At 37.9% G+C, this 17208-nt stretch overlaps 1 protein-coding gene across 7 annotated transcripts in view; it reads right to left on the bottom strand.

Annotated features, from left to right (window-relative positions):
• Positions 1-16829, bottom strand: part of RHOT1 (ras homolog family member T1) — a 28614-nt gene extending 11785 nt beyond the window's left edge. For 2 of the 7 annotated variants that reach the window (XM_063351896.1, XM_063351893.1), the window contains exons 1-14: positions 16639-16828; positions 12834-12892; positions 10595-10676; positions 9611-9654; positions 7170-7223; positions 6780-6832; positions 6124-6232; positions 5442-5543; positions 3875-3973; positions 3348-3456; positions 2282-2402; positions 1540-1624; positions 1026-1171; positions 303-403 (exon numbers count right to left, since the gene is read on the bottom strand). In XM_063351896.1, the coding sequence (XP_063207966.1) occupies positions 303-403; positions 1026-1171; positions 1540-1624; positions 2282-2402; positions 3348-3456; positions 3875-3973; positions 5442-5543; positions 6124-6232; positions 6780-6832; positions 7170-7223; positions 9611-9654; positions 10595-10676; positions 12834-12892; positions 16639-16675 (1201 nt within the window). In that variant the 5' untranslated portion in view covers positions 16676-16828. The other 5 variants (XM_063351894.1, XM_063351897.1, XM_063351898.1 and 2 more) reach the window with 5 other exon arrangements.
• Between the last annotated feature and the right edge of the window lie 379 nt (positions 16830-17208).

Genomic DNA, 17208 nt, shown 5'->3' with positions numbered 1-17208 from the left:
TTTTCACAAGATGTACATGCATGTGTGTATGCAAAACCACGAAATAATCATCCCCTTACATTAAAATGCATACAAAACAATAAATAAAGTAAATATTAAATAAATATTATTAAAATAAATTATTAATATATATTAATAAAAATAATATTAAAATAAAAATTAAATATTAAATATTATTGGCTTGAGTGGAAAGTAAAAAAATAATATAAACGAAGACAGACAGACCATTTGTTTAAACAATTTACTCTTGAGCAGATTTCTAAATTTAAATTCCTAAGTTGTACCATTTTTTTTTTAATTACCTGTAATTGCTGATGCTTGAGATTCTTGTTCTGCAAGTATTGAGTAGCCTAAATAACCCAGGTACTCCAAGCAACGCTGTACATCTAAGTATGTGGTTAGTCTAGCAGAGGGGACAAAAAGAAATTTCTAAGTTGTTAGCATCTGTGAGACCAATTCTTTACAGTACTAAAACAATTTTTTCCTTCTATCTCCAGATTGACATGATAAAAGTATTCCTGGAACTATGTAGTACTGAAGGACAAAAGCACTCTGAAGGTAAATGGTGGCAACTTGACCAGTGTTAATAGTCAGCAAAACACTACGAAGGCAGTGCTTGTTGAGGCCTATCAACTACACCATATTTTTTTTCCTCAGCAAATAACGTTTTCCTCATTTTCCATATTTTCAATAGGGAAAAAAACCTAATTATTGCTATTCATACTGCCTCTAAAGAGTAGAACAATATTTCTATGTTGAAATAAATATTTTAACAATTTCAAGGAGATTTCCACATTTTGAAGAGACACTTCTTCATAGTTAGCACTAAATACTGTCCAAATCCTGAAGAGGTTATAACAACTGTCTGAAGATTAGGCCACTGGATGGCTATAAAAACTTGACTGCTTGGGTCAATTTTCATCTATTGAACTTCCACTCTTTCTACTAGATTTTTAAGAGGAATCTACAAACACATTATCATACCCAAAGTTCTCAGCTACTAGAATGTAACATATCACACTTACGTCCACTGAGAGAGAAACCCTTGGTATGTAATCCACCCCCTTTCATTTGTACAAACAGTGTTGTTAACATCAGGCCCCCATGGCATGTAAGGGAAGACTTTGAACAAATCTTTCAATTCATCGGGAGACAAAGCACAATCTCTATCCTGAAAACAAGCAAACAATATCAGACATAAACCACTTAATATCTACTCTAAACCGATGTTTTCTTGCTGTACACTTGCAAGATTCAAGAAACTGCCTACAAGAAATTGAGCTGCTTTTTTTTCTTGTTTTTAAATAAGACTAAATATATGAGCTAGTTAAAAAAAAATCGTAGTACAACTATAACTGCCAACTCTCCTTGTAGACAGAAATATAAATAGCAGGCTAGTTTTGACTACATAGTTTAAGCCAGAGACAGTTTCTGAATGAAATGACATAATGACAAAACCATATTTTTTGCTAGCAAAATTGCTAGTGAACTAAGGCTCTTAAATATAAGGACACACACACACTCTAATTAAAAGCTTACCAAATCATGTTTATCAAAAATACTTTGAAGAAACAAGTATGCATGATGATTTAATTCTGTTGTGCAGTCTGGAGGAATTTTTAGCCTGTTCATTGAAAACAAAAACAAATACAGTAAGTGTTAAGTGTGTTCATGAAACACAGACTACTAAAAATACAGACTTTTTGAATGAAAATGTTTGGTATTTGGCCTTTGCATTTAGCATTAATAATTTATCTTTAAAGAGATCAAAGCACATACTTTTTATTAGGAACGCTATAATTACGAGTGAGTGTCTTTATATTACATGATATATAGAAATATAGTAATCAGGTTTTTGTTTGGTTATTTATGGGTTTGTTTTGTGGTGTTTTTTTTAACAGAAAATTATGTAGTTATGTTTTTGAAAAGAAGCCACAGAGTTGGTTACTCTTCTAACATTTTATTTAGGGATTTTCAAAAGATCTCAACTGCTTTTCTAATTTGTTGCCACATACGATAAGCAACTGTATTAAGAGGTTTTTTTGCCATCTTTACTATAAAGGGAGAAGGCAGTACATGGTTTGGTACAACAGACAGGAGTTCTTGCTTTGTAATTTTCAGTCACATGAAGATTTTGGCTGGTAGGTCATAAGTAAGAGAGATATCTGACATAACAATGTGTTAAATAAACACACTACAATAACCCTTTCCTCCTGCCAAGGCAGGACGCAGCATAAATTAAATGCATGTAAGAAAGAAAGCTAAAATAAGCAATACATACGGAGGAAACAAGTACTCTGGTGTAAGCTCTAAGTCATCGTCATATCCAAAGCGACGCAAAACAGTCCAAGTTGTTTCATGCCTTCCTCGCTGAATGAAAAGTGTGTGTAGAAAAAGAAAACCTAAAAATCAAATGATGAAATCTTAAGGCCCTGAAGTGCTTTATCTGCTACAAGTATTTTTAATAGACTCTGTATCAGACTAAAAACAAAAAAGCTTGAAATATACATTCAGCTTTTAAACATCCTGGGTGACATTATACCACTATCTACACAGACTGAAGGTTCAGAAATCACGTTATTTGTAAAAGTGTCCTTCACAGAACTGTTTCCTTAAAACAACCCATTTGGTTTGCTGTTGTTTGCTTCTTTCAGTACTAGCATTTTAATAGAGCTTAGCTGTCTGAAAATAAAGACAACAAAATCAACAACTTAAAATAGTAAGTCTTAGCAAGAAGCCTGGAAAGTAGTCTCATGGAAGACTGAATTTAGTTTTCCTGTACCAAAATAACTGGGTTGGATTTTTGTTCAGCAGTTTCCAGGGCTTAACGAACACTGAGATTTCACTGTTTAGTAAGGCTATGCCTTAAGATTCCCACTCTTTACAATTTCTCACAAGCCCTATTATGTATGTAAGCTCCAAAAGCGAAGCAGTTACATTGATGCTTAGGAAGAAAATTTTTTTTTTTTTTCCTCCTTTCACTTTTGCCATATGCTCTGAGCAAATCTGTACAACATAGCTGTTAAAATGTTGACAGACACCACACCTTGCTGACAACTGTTGCAGCCAGTGAGCCTAGAGACAAGATAACAGATCAATCTAGGAGACAATCTCTTTTGAACCAGTATACTTATTTGGATTCCAAGCTCTATAACAAGAAGTAAGAAAGACCTTATTTTATTCACCCTGTTTAATCATCCTTTGATGTGATACTGCCACTACACCCAGCGCTTGTAGTCTAAAAGAATCAAGATAGAGATCATACCCCAAAAGACTAGCTTTTTTTTATGTAAGAATGATTATCAACTGTATAAAGACACATCTTTCAAGAGTTAAATAAGGCTTACCTTTTAATGTTAACCCATTATCTGCAACTCCATCACTTAGGTTTTTCCTGACTACATTCTTTACATCTTCCAAAGCCTGAGGTGCCAACGGTGTATTAAAACAAATTCTCTAACAAAAAAACAGAAAAAGCACGTTAGGACCACTGGCACTAAGCTGGACAAACAGCATGTCCTGTTTGAAACACAGCCTTAAGTGTTCTGATAAGCTAGTAAAGGACAATCCAACTGCTTAGTGGAAATAAAGGTGTACAAACTTTATTTTATTTTTAAATACAAGTGTTGGGGCTTGTACATTTAAATAGATTTTTTTTTTGTTTTGCTCCTGAACTAAAGCTTGAACAATGGTTAGAACTAAAATTAATATTGTTTTTACAGATCCACTTTTATGCTGTACTTGAGACTTAATATTCAGACCTGATTCCCTTGCAATTCACCTTACTACTGTTCCTTCAAAAAGAATCACTTGTTTTTCCAGAATTATACAGTTCAACTATTAAGCATGGTGAAAAGATAAGCAAAAGAATTACCTGAAAGAAGTTGAGCTCTGCATCATTGAGAGTACCATCATTATCCTGATCAGAAATTCTAAAAATGCGAGTGAGTGCTTTAATACAGGCAGGTTTCATCTAAGGAGTAAAAGAAAGTTCAGTATCTTTCTACGCTTGAATATAAAAAGATTACACCGAACGACATCAGATAGGTTAATCACATTAAAACAAATACTAGCCTTCATTTTACATTTTTAGAACAGAGACATTCATACACACATACACAGAAAGCAAGAGGAAACAAAATCCTGATCTAGCAAATCTATATCGATAACTTTAAAGCAATTATTCCACATTATAAGTCTTTCTACTCAATTATTAGAAGAGCCTCGAGTTCTTCACAAGCTGAAGGTGGCATTACTTAATTATTAGAAAAAAAAAGCAGTTCTCTAAACCCTTACTGCTACAAAAGCTTTAAAAAAAAAAAACCCAAACAAACAAGTGAATGATTTTTTTTTTTTCCCCTAAACATTTTTTGGTGAGGGGAAAAAAAAAGAGGCCTTGCAATCCTAGTGCCTTGCAATAACAAACAGCTCTAGAACTACAGCCAGCTCTTTCTAAACAAGCACACACTATCTCTATTCACCATCTCAACTATGGCTTCAGAAGGCTTCAGACATTAAATACTGAAAATCTTCACAGGGCTCATTCATCTACCAGGCAAAGCATTGATCATATGGACTATCTCTATGGCAAAAGAATTGCTAGGATACCTTCCGAGCGAAGGAAAACAGACAGTGGTAATTCTCTCCCAACAACTACAGTGATGATGGACTCTTCTCTTCATAGAGGTCACACAGATTGCATAGAGATTGGTTTTGGAAAACCAAAAAGATTTCAGCACAACAATTTTATTACAACATTACTAACTCATAAAGATGATTCTGATGGAAGAAATCAAAACAGGGTTATTCTCTGGTTCTCTACTTAACAAAGTAGTTATGATTGAAGCAACTTTCCTACTGCCCAATACTACACAGGGGTTACGTTTAGAGATTTTATTTGTATTTGCCCATGAAATTATTGGTCTTTCAAAAAAACCAAAACATACTCCTTCATAATATGTTCAGCTAACTCCCCATGATACTTAAAAACCAGCCACATCACTTGTTTCTTATCCCTTTTGCCAAAGTCTCACAAGATGCTCAGAAAATTTGTTTCCCTTAAATCAAGTTTGGAGTATCTTCCCTGAAATAAATGGAGTTACTGTGAAATGTATACCTAAAGGAGAACTCAATTGAACACAGGATTTCGTTCACATTACGCTTGGCTTAAAGCCATTACCAAAGCTTCTCATTTTACTTAGCAGTTCACATGGGCAACAAAAAACTGTCTTCATTGTTTTGAATGAGGAGGAAAGACAGATCGAATTGATACAACACAAAACAATCACCATGGTTCTGGAATATAATGCTTGACATTTTGGGATAGGTTGGTGGTAACAGAACACACTAAGAAATGCAAAATCCACTGAAAAGGAAAGAACAGGAATGCGATTAACTTCCCATCCCCATATTATTTGGTTTTAGAATCTATGTATAAATACCTCTTTCTCCTCTGGGCAATAAAGAGGACCAGTAGGATGTAGAACAGCTTTCTGTGCATAATAAAATAGCTCAGATATATTCTTCAAGTTTTTTGCTGAACACTGAAAGAGAAATCCTTTTATTGATTAGCTAATTTCTTGACTCTTTGGTGATTTCTTTGAAATTTAAGCAAGCACCAAACTTTTAAAGATCTAGCCCCCTCTTGTGGGTACAGTGCTGTTTTGGAAAAAAGACATCTAGCCCCTGTACCTGTTCAGTAATTAATAAAGGAGGTCTCACTACTATTTGCTGTCATACCAAGAACAGATAAATCAAAAAGTTGTATTTTGGAGAAAAAAAGAAAAAAGAGAAAAAGAGGGGCATATCCACAAGTATTAATTAAATTTCTAATACTTTGCAGGCATCTGTCTGGCTTAGTATTACATTTAAAACACTTGCTAAAGGCAAGGATGTGAGGAGGTTCTAAATATTAGAGGAATTTGGCAGTCGCATTTGACTACCTAATAGTGTATTCTTCTCTAAAGAAAAGTTACATATAAACTCACCATGATAATGACTTATGACTTCAAACATTTTGTTTAGAAAATAAATAAATCACCTTTTCTATTAAAAAGTTGCCATACATGCGTGGCAAGAATGTATTTTTTGTTACTCATTCTAATTTCAGGAAGTTTTGCATACCTCTACACAGGTTTCTATCTCTGTATATTGATTCATAATGGGAAGGATAGTTTCCATACTGCTATATTCCACTAGATCAGACTTGTTTCCAACTAATATAAGAGGCAGCCTGGAAACAAAAAAAGGTTAAGAGCTTTAAAAGACAGAGGGGTAAAAAGATCTACTTTAATTTAGCATTCTACCTCCCACCAGAAGCGATTATATTATTTTGATGATGTAAGCAAATATCACTGGCAGCCAATAGGCAAAACTAAATGATATCAGTTTTAAGTAAACTGTTTTGATATACACTTAGACAGAAATGTACTTCTTGTTGATACTGCAAAAAACACAGTTAAACACAAAAGTAACTAATCATATTGTTATTATACAAAATCAACATCACTATAAAAGCTATACAGACCATGTAGCCAAAACCAGTCATACCATGACAAATATAAACACACCTGGTAAAAGCTGCCCGTGAAATTCAAAATAAATAGCATTGCTGGCATATGTAACAGACCTACATACTTTAAATCTCTTGTTGCTTGGACTTCTTATATAAACTTTAAGTTTAGAATTTGATTTTCTTAAACAATTAACTTCCTCAACACTGTCCATTGACACCCATCGATGTGCAGCCTAATTCACACTTCTCATCTTTACTTATGCACCTGCTATCTTTGTCTGTCCTTTCATTGATGAGAGGAATCCATCGACTTGTTACCTAAAGTGGGATTAAAAACAAACATGAAAAATAGATTTTCAAATTTAATATGGCTGAAGCGTGCAGAAGTTTGACTACAACTGCTACTGCTTCTTTCCCAAGGCGACACATATTTACCCACAAAGGAAGAAACAAAAACCAGAGCTGATTAATGAGCAACTTTCTCAGATGACTGAAATGGACCAGAAGCAATAATAAATCTATGTGTTCTCTTAACAGCTTGATCTCAAACACCCTCATTGCATTTTACATGTCTAATACAGTTTTCAGCTTGACAACAATTAAGAGCGAGCAAGTTACATCTCAGGCAGTAACTGGATAAAATGTGTTACCATACCTTATCAATAGAATTCTTGTTGTTAACAGCATATACTATACAAATCACATTTGCCTAAAATGAAAAGAAAGGAAAAGCATGGAATTCCACTGTTTAAGAGTCTAGAGCAATAGAGACAATTAAGAACCATACCTAACAACATCAGAGTAAGAACAGTTCCACCATTAGTCAAAAACTGTGTCCCTGACTTGTTTAAGCTATTTGTAGCCTGAACAACGGCTTAAACCAAATAATTTATACATTGAGAAGTACCAAAAAAGCCTGTCATGCAGTCTTACGCCTGCAAAACATGCACGGCTGCTGTCTGCAGAGAGACCTATGGTACCAAGAAATCTAAACTGAGGAACGATTATTTGCAGCCTCCACTCAAGTACCGAACTAAATGCCAGAAATGGAACACAACACCATGACAGACTGTACAGAAAATGTGCAAAGGTGCTTAGAAAAACCTGAAAATAGGAAACAGAAGGAATTATAAAATTACCAAGAGTCCTGTGCTATTTGTAAATGCAATAGTACAATACGTCAGAAAGAAGCGAAATGGATCTTTTCAGGGTAGGATTATTTCTTTACAAAAACTGTCAATCCCTTGGCCTACTGATTAAAAGATATTTAGGTTCTGTCCTTTCACTTGGAAGGCCAAAACTTAAGCTCAATTCACCAACACAGTGGCAGTACCTACTTTTTTTAAATAGAGCGATGTCTACTATAGCAGAAGGCACAAAACAAACCAAAATGAAATGCCAAGCAAGAAAAAACAAGAGGTTTTTTTACTTCAATTCAAACTGAAGTCCATCTAATGTAGAGAATTTAAAAGGAAAGATTTCCTAGAATCATAGAACCATAGGGTTGGAAGGGACCTCTGGAGATCATCTAGTCCAACCCCCTGCCAGAGCAGGGTCACCTTAGAGCAGGCTGCACAGGAACGCGTCCAGGCGGGTTTTGATGGAGACTCCCCCACCTCTCTGGGCAGCCTGTGCCAGGGCTCTGCCACCCTCAGAGGAAAGAAGTTCCTCCTCATGTTCAGGTGGAACTTCCGATGCTCAAGTTTGTGCCTGTTACCTCTTCTCCTGTCACTGGACACCACTGAAAAGAGCCTGGCCCCATCCTCCTGTCACCCACCCTTTCAGTATTTATAAATGTTGATAAGGTCCCCCTTCAGCTGTCTTTTTTTCAGACTGAAGAGACCCAAATCCCTCAGCCTTTCTTCATAAGCGAGGTGTTCCAGTCCCCTAATCATCTTGGTAGCCCTTTGCTGTACCCTCTCCAGCAGTTCCCTGTCCTTCTGGAACCAGGGAGCCCAGAGCTGGACACAGTACTCCAGGTGCAGCCTCACCAAGGCAGAGTAGAGGGGGAGGATGACCTCCCTCCACCTGCTGGCCACACTCTTCTTGATGCACCCCAGGATGCCACTGGCCTTCTGGGCCGCAAGGGCACATTGCTGACTCATGGTCATCCTGTTGTCCACCAGGACTCCCAGGTCTCTTTCTGCTCTCCAGTAGGTCAGCACCCAACCTGTACTGGTGCATGGGGTTATTCCTCCCCAGGTGCAGCACCCTACACTTGCCCTTGTTGAATTTCATAAGGTTCCTCTTTGCCCAAATCTCCAACCTGTCCAGGTCTCTCTGTATGACAGCACAGCCTTCCGGTGTGTCAGTCGCCACCCCCCCGCAGCTTTGTGTCATCAGCAAACTTGCTGAGGGTGCACTCTATCCCCTCATCCAGGTCATTGATGAATATATTGAAGAGGACTGGACCCAGTACTGACCACTGGGGAACACCACTCGTCACTGACTTCCAACTAGACTCTGTGCCCCTAATCACAACCCTCTGAGCTCTGTCTTTCAACCAGTTATCTATCCACCTTACCGTCCATTCATCTAACCCACTCTTCCTAAGATTCCCTATATGCTGTGGGAGACTGTGTTGAACACCTTGCTTAAGTCAAGGTAGACCACATCTACCGCCCTCCCCTCATCTATCCATCCAGTCATGCCATCATAGAAGGCTATCAGATTAGTCAGACATGATTTCCCCTTGGTGAATCCATGTTGAGTACTCCTGATAGCTTTCTTTTCCCCCACATGCCTTGAGATGACTCCCAGAACGAGCTGTTCCATCATCTTTCCAGGGATGGAGGTGAGGCTGACCAGCCTGTAGCTCCCCGGCTCTTCCTTTTTGCCTTTCTTGAAGACTGGAATGACATTGGCTTTCCTGCAGTCCTCAGGCACCTCGCCTGTTCTCCAGGACCTTTCAAAGATGATGGAGAGCGGCCCAGCAATGACTTCTGCCAGCTCCCTCAGCACTCTCGGGTGCATCCCATTGGGGACCATGTACTCGTGAATATCTAATTGACCTAATTGATCCCTCACTCAATCCTCCTCAACCCAATTTCTTCAAAAGCAGAAACTATTTTCTAATAAACACTAAATTACACTTACCTGTGATATTTCATGGTAAAGCTGCTCATCACTTTGCTCTGCTTCTGCATTCAATAGAATAAGACATTCATTAATACTAAACATTTTTGCCCCTTCCTGGGATTATAAGTAGGAACATAGTTCTACTAGTTCTAAACTTTTACAACAGAATACCTCATGTTAATTTTATTCCCATGTCAATGATTTATTTTTTTTAGTGAGACCAAGCTTCTGTTAACTGAATCTATGAAACACTTAATCTAATAGAAAGAAAAACTCACTCCACATAAATTTAAGCTCAAGTCCAAGGAAAAAAAATACGCATTATGTCTTTGTTCCAAATAGATAAACACACCAAAGATATTTCCTCAGCAGGGGTGGGAGAGAGAAGACAGGAAGGAATCTGCTAACATGGCCTAATTCTTGGCTGCCACTATAAGTGGTGGAAGGATTTTTCTAGCTGTGTGTCAGCTGCATATATTTATGATAGCATATGAACCCTGATACTGAGCCTATTTATCTATTCAGTAAGGTCAAGGAGATTAAAATATACCAAAAAAACAAAAATACAAAATATGAAACTGACATAAAAGGATAAGGTGTCCAAACTTAGAAATTTAGAAAGAGATAGAATATAAGGTATGTAAAGTCTCCTGCACCTTAGTGAATTCTTCACTGAAAAAAAAAAATAATTTTAATTCTATGAAAGTACCCACCTTTGTCTGAACCTGTAAATATGTCCATCACACAAAGAATAGTAACTTCACTGGAACATTGCTATGAATGTCTTTCAGGGAGGAACCAACAGCAGTTCATGTTAGGCTTTGAATTAGTAGGACCAGCCATCACCATCTGATTTAGTTTTATCCCATGATTTTCTACTTTAATCTAGTCTTTTCCTACAGGTAGCTGTGGTCCCGTACCAGTATGACTGTTGGCCATTGAGTTAGACAAACAATTCCATACCAAATCAGTCAAACAGTAATGGTATTGTGTAGTCCTTACCTGAATAATCTACTATGTGGGTTGGCACTCTTTCAGGGGTGACGTCAGCTGGAATGGTGATTTCTTCAGCTCGTGGTGGAACCTTGGGTTGTAAAGAAACAGCAAGAAAAAGCCTTTAAAGATAATCCAGAAAATCCAGATGGTCAAAAAAAGTCATATACTGTAATACACGTGTCAATTAGTCAGCTTTAAATAGCACAGCTTTTTAGTAGTTCAAGTACTTTTGGGATTATTTTTTTTTGCAATGTACTGAAAGTCACTGCTACTTTCTCATCTTTATTGATCTACTTACTGAATAAGGAACTTCCCACATGCTTTGCAGGAAAGCAATGTTGTTAAAGGATTCATTGAATAATAGTGAAAACCATAAACAAAACCTGAATTGCAATTTACTTTAAACAAAAATTTCATATAAATAAAAGTTCTAAAATTTGGGGGGTTATCAAATTCAAATGGCTCCACATTCTTCAGCAGCAGAGTAACATCAGAGTTAGCATGCCGTTATTGACAAACTAAATACTGTTTAATCTATGTTTAAAAGTTTTATTAATTTTTGCACAAGATATCCTGATCCTACTCCCGCTGAAATCAGTACAAGAACTACCCCTGCAAACAGCGCATGAGTTGTTAAACAAAAAATAAAATATTCAAGATACATCAAACAAGCATGACAAACAAAATACAAATCTCAATTTTTACATAATCATAACCTGACAACTTCCTTGCTTCTGACACAGTGCTAAACATTAAGTTCAGAAAAGCCTGCAAAGCAAAACATGATACTAATAAAAAGTGAGTTCTGCAAAATACTGTAAGATAGCTATGATTGCTGGCCATTTTTTCCAGAGAACACTAATCCATATTCAGGAAGAATCATTGAAACCTAATTTTAATGAAAACTTCCTGCACAGCTATTTATTGCCTTTTACCTGCTGACACTGAACTTTCATGATGCTTTTGTTCTCTTTCAATAAAAAAAGGAAAAAAGAAAAGCTAATTATCAGAAGAACGGCTCTTTGTAAAGCTTTGGGCTCTACTTATATCTTCATCAAGAATGATTACTGATAACACCCACTATATTAAACACTATTTCAAAGTCCAAAATGTCTTGCATATACCCAATAGCTCTGAACTGCATGACTGACCTGCAAGATTGTCCATGTCTCTTTCAGCACTTTATATAGGATGCAGTATTTTTTTAAAAGTTATTTCTGTAATTTCAGGCAGATTTTGTGTTACGTATAAATTATGCTTTTTCTCTCAACATGAATTTAGATCATATTCTAATTATACAGCAGGAAGAAGCTGAGAAGTGAACAGAGGCCTACAATTCATTAAATACATCAACAAAAACCTGTCAAAGGAATGGGTCCCTGAGCAGTTTAAGAACAAACAGAAACGGGAGCTCCTTTTTCCCTGCAAGCATGGGAACTAAATTCAATTATGTTAACAATCTAATCTTGACTCATGAACTGCAGTAACCTACTGATTTGCATTAAACACAGTGCAGTGTAGATTCAAAGAGCAGCACATGATGTCTATTTTAAGACTTGTGATCAGAAGAAATAAACACTCATGTTTATATGTAAAAAGCTTAACTATTTGCAGCAGCTGCGGTTCTTTTTATGGCATAAGGAGAACTATGTGCTGCTTTTTTAAAGGAATAAAACATAGAAGTAGCTTCATTTTTATCCTGGAAGAAAGCAGTAAGAGTTTTTGGAAATTTTTACTTCAAAAGAATCAGGAAAACGTTCTTCAAAAATAGAAATAACGTCTTGCTTAATGCAAAAAATGGTTAAGTTATACAATGTGACTTTTTAATTCCTCATTCTCATTCATTCTTCAATCTACTTGCTCTTTAAATAAAACACTCCAAAAAACCTGACTGTTGTCTTCTTTCAACACCTTCCCATATACGAATCTCTAATGTTGAAATATGCTGCCAGCTACGACCAGCTTCAACTGCTTAAAAAAACCCTAACATTCTTCAAAAATTAGTTTAATTAACTATGTGAAAAACAAGAAAGGAACTTAGACAAAATTTACATTCCTCATCTTCACACAGAGATATATTTAAATTAACCTGCATCACTCTTCCAGAAGCCATCATTGTACTTTTAGGCTTTATTTTTTTTGTAAATAGGAAACATTTTAAAGTAGAGCCTATTAACTTACTCTTTCAAAAAAAATATACAACAGGATAGAAACAAAACATAGAAAACAAATAAGGATGCTCTACCTCTTCTGGAAATTCTTCACTGACAAGAGACATAATTAGTGATGTCTTCCCAACTCTGGCTGCAAAAGCATTAAAAACAGAGATTAGATAATTTGGTTTTGTTACACCCGATAGTTGTATCCCATCTTAAAATGGGAAGTATTTTCAAAACATTTTCCAACTGACTTAAAGGCTTTTTATCTGTTGTTTGAACATACTAAATATGGATGACAGCAATTCTCTCCTAATTCTTTTATTGTAAAATCTTAGGATCCATTTTACACTTCTGCATTTAATCCATAAGGGACTCAAATCCTGCTCCTACACAAAAACAGGTGTTAACCTTCATTAGCAGGTTTTAACATTAGTATAGAAAATTTAAGCAAACAAACAAAAATTCAAAACAATCTAGAAATGCATTAATACAACTTAATAAATAGAAACAAACGTGGCATACAGAAAGGAATTTAGGGATTAACTATTTTTATAGTGTTCTTGACATGATGATTGCGCTTCAGACCTAAACTACCAAGGATAAGGGCTGGACAAGAAGACATGGCTCTATCATCAATAGACAAATCCCCACAAACTAGTCTGACTACTTTGAAAGTGCAAGAGCAAAATCTCCTTGATTTAGACAAGCTAACCCTCACAAAAAAATGAAAAAAAAAAAATTCAAGCAAATCACCAACCCTTCTAAAGTAACAGTTTTCTTAATCCAAAAAGGTGATCATCTCCTTTCAATATTCAACTCTATTCAATCAAATAAATGGCTCCATTTACCTGCAAAGTTCATACTTCTGATATCACAGTTGGATTGCTTGGTTTTGAGAATCTTTAATGTGACCACTTAAAATTAAGAGTTGGTAACTTTTCTCAGGGTTCCCTTCTCTCTAAAAATCTTCATCTGTCAACTTCCCGTTCCTTTGAAAGCCTTGAAAGCCTATTCCTGCGTTATTTGTTTTCGAGACGTTTCTTAAAAAACAAAATGTTCAGATTCAAATATTACCTGGGATTGTACATTTCTGACAGGCCTCAATTCAAGCAAAAAACTCTTTCACCCTGGACGTATAGTATCTTCACTACCACGCATGTTTTACCAACCACGACAGGGCTCGCAGTCAGAGCCTGCAGCACTATTCCTACTGAAAACAATATGTCAACAATTGACAGAAATTGTTTTGCTGATACTACTTCATTTACATTTGTCTATTTAGTTGTATATAATTCTGTATACGGGAGGAAGAAGAGATGAAATTGTACAACTGGTATTACTGAACTGATGATCTAGTCAAAGTACATTCAGTTTATCCAAGTCTATTTTTGGCATAGTAACAAAGGGCCTTCTAACATCCAGAAATAAAAGCTTCTCTTCATCATGGTAAGTTAAAGAGTTGTTATTACACAATTATGAAAAGCAAAGAAAAAGTTACCCTAGGGAGGAAGACTTTTATTTTCCTTAGGGAGAACAGTTGTAAGTTTTCCCCAGTGGCATTAGCTGGAGAGCAGTAAGATGCAGGTTTTGGAACAACAATATAGTTGTGTTTTCATCAAAGATACTCATATGAGCTAAAACCATAATTTACACTACTAGGTGTCGTCCTGCATAAACTACATTTTAAGTTTTATCCTGACAGAATCGGAAGAACTTTAAAAGCTCTCCTATATCCATAGGAAAAAAGATACTTTCCTAATAGGCAAGAAAAAATATTAGATAATTACTGAATATGGTGCTATGTGTTTTGCATCTCACCCAAGTCAGCTTTAATTTGAAACAGTGGCAAAACACGTTGGCTTTGCAGGTATAGAAATTCATTTCATTAATTTTCTATGACTGAAAATAGAATATTATGAACTGCTGGTTAGTAAAAATGCTTAGTAGTGAAAAGCTTCTGATACACCTCCTAGTGTTCTAGAGTGGTTTTTATGAAAATACATAGGTTCAAGTATAGAGATTTGGTTTATTTTGCTTGAATCTAGGTCAACCATTTGCCTTTCCAATTCTTTTTATAGTCTTAGAAACAACAGCCTAAACAATATCGGGTGACTAGCATGAAGAAAACAGCACAGCACTTTGTGATAATTAACTTGTCTTTTTCTCCTATGTAAGTATTTTAGGTCATGCTGCATAAAATAACACACTGAATATATTCTGAAAGTTATCGGCTATTAAAAATCTATGTTTGCACTGTGAATACTAGGACTAAAACAACCTTAAACCTAAAACGTAGACCACTGGGGATGAAAAAGGCTGTGTTTTAGAAGAGGCTTACAACAAAAGGCCTTTACGTGGTATTTCAGAGTCTGAACCTGACAGTCTGCTGTTATCATCTAACAAGTATTAACATGGTCTAGAATAACTTGTGGTTTCAGACTGACATATATAAAACACATGTATACAAAACAGTACTGTATAACTGACAAGTTTTATTGATTTGTAAAACAAATTTCTCCCTTCTATTTGTTACAATTCCATCAAAAATGTAATATAAAGATGCTCACAGCCTCCGATGTGTGCCATGTACCATACGTTGCTATATTTAAGAGACCTGTATCTTTGAAATTTTCAGTTGGACACACTGTGAACCTAACTGCCAAATCAAAGCACCTGTTACACCTGTACTTAAACCACTGTAACAGAGCCCATTGAGAACCCACCATTGCTAAAGAAAGTAAGGTAAATTAGGCATACATTCTGAAGAGGAATTCACCTGTGTATTTAAATGCACAAATATGTTGTATTTACAAGACACAGTCTTGTAAAACTAGACAAATACAAGCTTAATGAGTTAACTCTTTCTGCACAGTACCATCACCCTGAAGATTCCTCGATAAAGAAGTCACAGACATCTTTCCAGGCAGTATAGACAGAGCCAAGCCACACTATAAAATAATGCATAAACTGTACTATAAATATGTATGAGGCATTCAATTCTCAGAAAGCTTCGTCAGTAGTACTACATTACATTCTTGGTATAATTAGGTAATTTTACTAATAACACTTGGTAATTACTCTGTATTCTTTTCCTGTGAGGAACTTCAGTGCACTTTACAAACTAACAAAACAGAACCTCCCTGCTGCTATTTACATCAGTAAGAAGCTGTATCTTTGAAAGCCTAGTCACTTACTTGGGTATTTTAAGGACATGATTTTAGGAACATATAAAAAAACCACAGACTCACTGTAACTTTGGCATGCACATAAGTATGTGCTGTTTATTCAAGGTCATACAGCAAGTTAGTGGCAGAAGCAGGGACCTGGCTCCCTGGCCCTGTCCTAGCCACAAGTCCATAATACCCGACTGACAACCACTCAGAACACATCTGGCCACTGATTTCCAAATCCAGTAAATAAGAAAAGATATAAATTAGGTTTCAAAAAAAAAAAAAAAGTTTAAACAGGGCAACACAGGGCAAGAATTTCATGCCGGTCATGCTTGGGAGGTCCAAGCAGAACACCAACTCCGCAAACGCACTTCCATACTCAGTATCCCGCCAAGGGACGGCGAGAAGCAGGGAGCTCCCAGCTCCCGGCCGAGCACCCACCGGCGCCTCCCGCTCGCCGCTGTCACCGCGCACGGAGCGGCCACGGAGCACCCGGCCCCGACTGCCGCCAGCCATGCAGGGCCGGAGCTCCGCTCCTCGCCCGGCCGCTCTGGGCCGGCCTCCCTGCCCCGAGGCGACGGAGCCCGGGCAGGGAGGAGGGCGATGTGACAGCCAGTAGCACGGCGGCAGCGGCTCTCCCGCACCCCAGGGCCCCTCGCCCTGCCCCGCAGCCTAGGTCCCCGCCCTGTCCCGCAGCCGGCCCGGCCCTTCCGGCACTCACGTTCTCCCACCAGCAGGATCCTCACGTCCTTCTTCATGGCCGCGCTCGCAGGCCCCGCCGCGGGGCGGCTCACATTGGGCTCGGAGGGGGAAGCGGAGCCGCCGCGGCCTACGGGCCCCTCACGCCGCAGCCCCCCCGCGCGCTCGGCTTCCTCCTACGGCGGCGCGCGAGGGACAAGCGCGGAAGCGGCGGCGGCGCGCGCCTGCGCGGGACGGTGCGGGCCGCGCGCCGCCCTGAGGCGAGTCCTGCCGCCGGGGCGCGGAGGGAGAGAGCGGGGTGAGGGGTGGCCCTGGCGGGCTGTGCGGGAAGAAACCCAGAGCCAGGGGGCACTGCAGCGGCTCCGTGCCCCCGCGGCCCTGATCCGGGGTGCCCGCAGCCGCCGCCATCCGTTTGTTTTTCGTCGTTTCTCCCCCGGTCCCTCCCCTGCCCGGCTGCAGGGATGCTGGGGGGAGCCCCGCCGCCCGGCAGTGCCTGCAGCTGCTCCTTCCTTCTCTCCGGGTTTATATACGTTAGATACATTTATATATGATAGTTACATATTAAAAAAAAAAAACAAAAAGGGGGGAGAAA

The sequence above is a fragment of the Chroicocephalus ridibundus genome, chromosome 14 (assembly GCF_963924245.1).
Source record: "Chroicocephalus ridibundus chromosome 14, bChrRid1.1, whole genome shotgun sequence".
Taxonomy (NCBI): Eukaryota; Metazoa; Chordata; class Aves; order Charadriiformes; family Laridae; genus Chroicocephalus; species Chroicocephalus ridibundus.
Note: the sequence above shows the minus strand (reverse complement) of the source record. Positions and strands in the feature narration are given on the sequence as shown.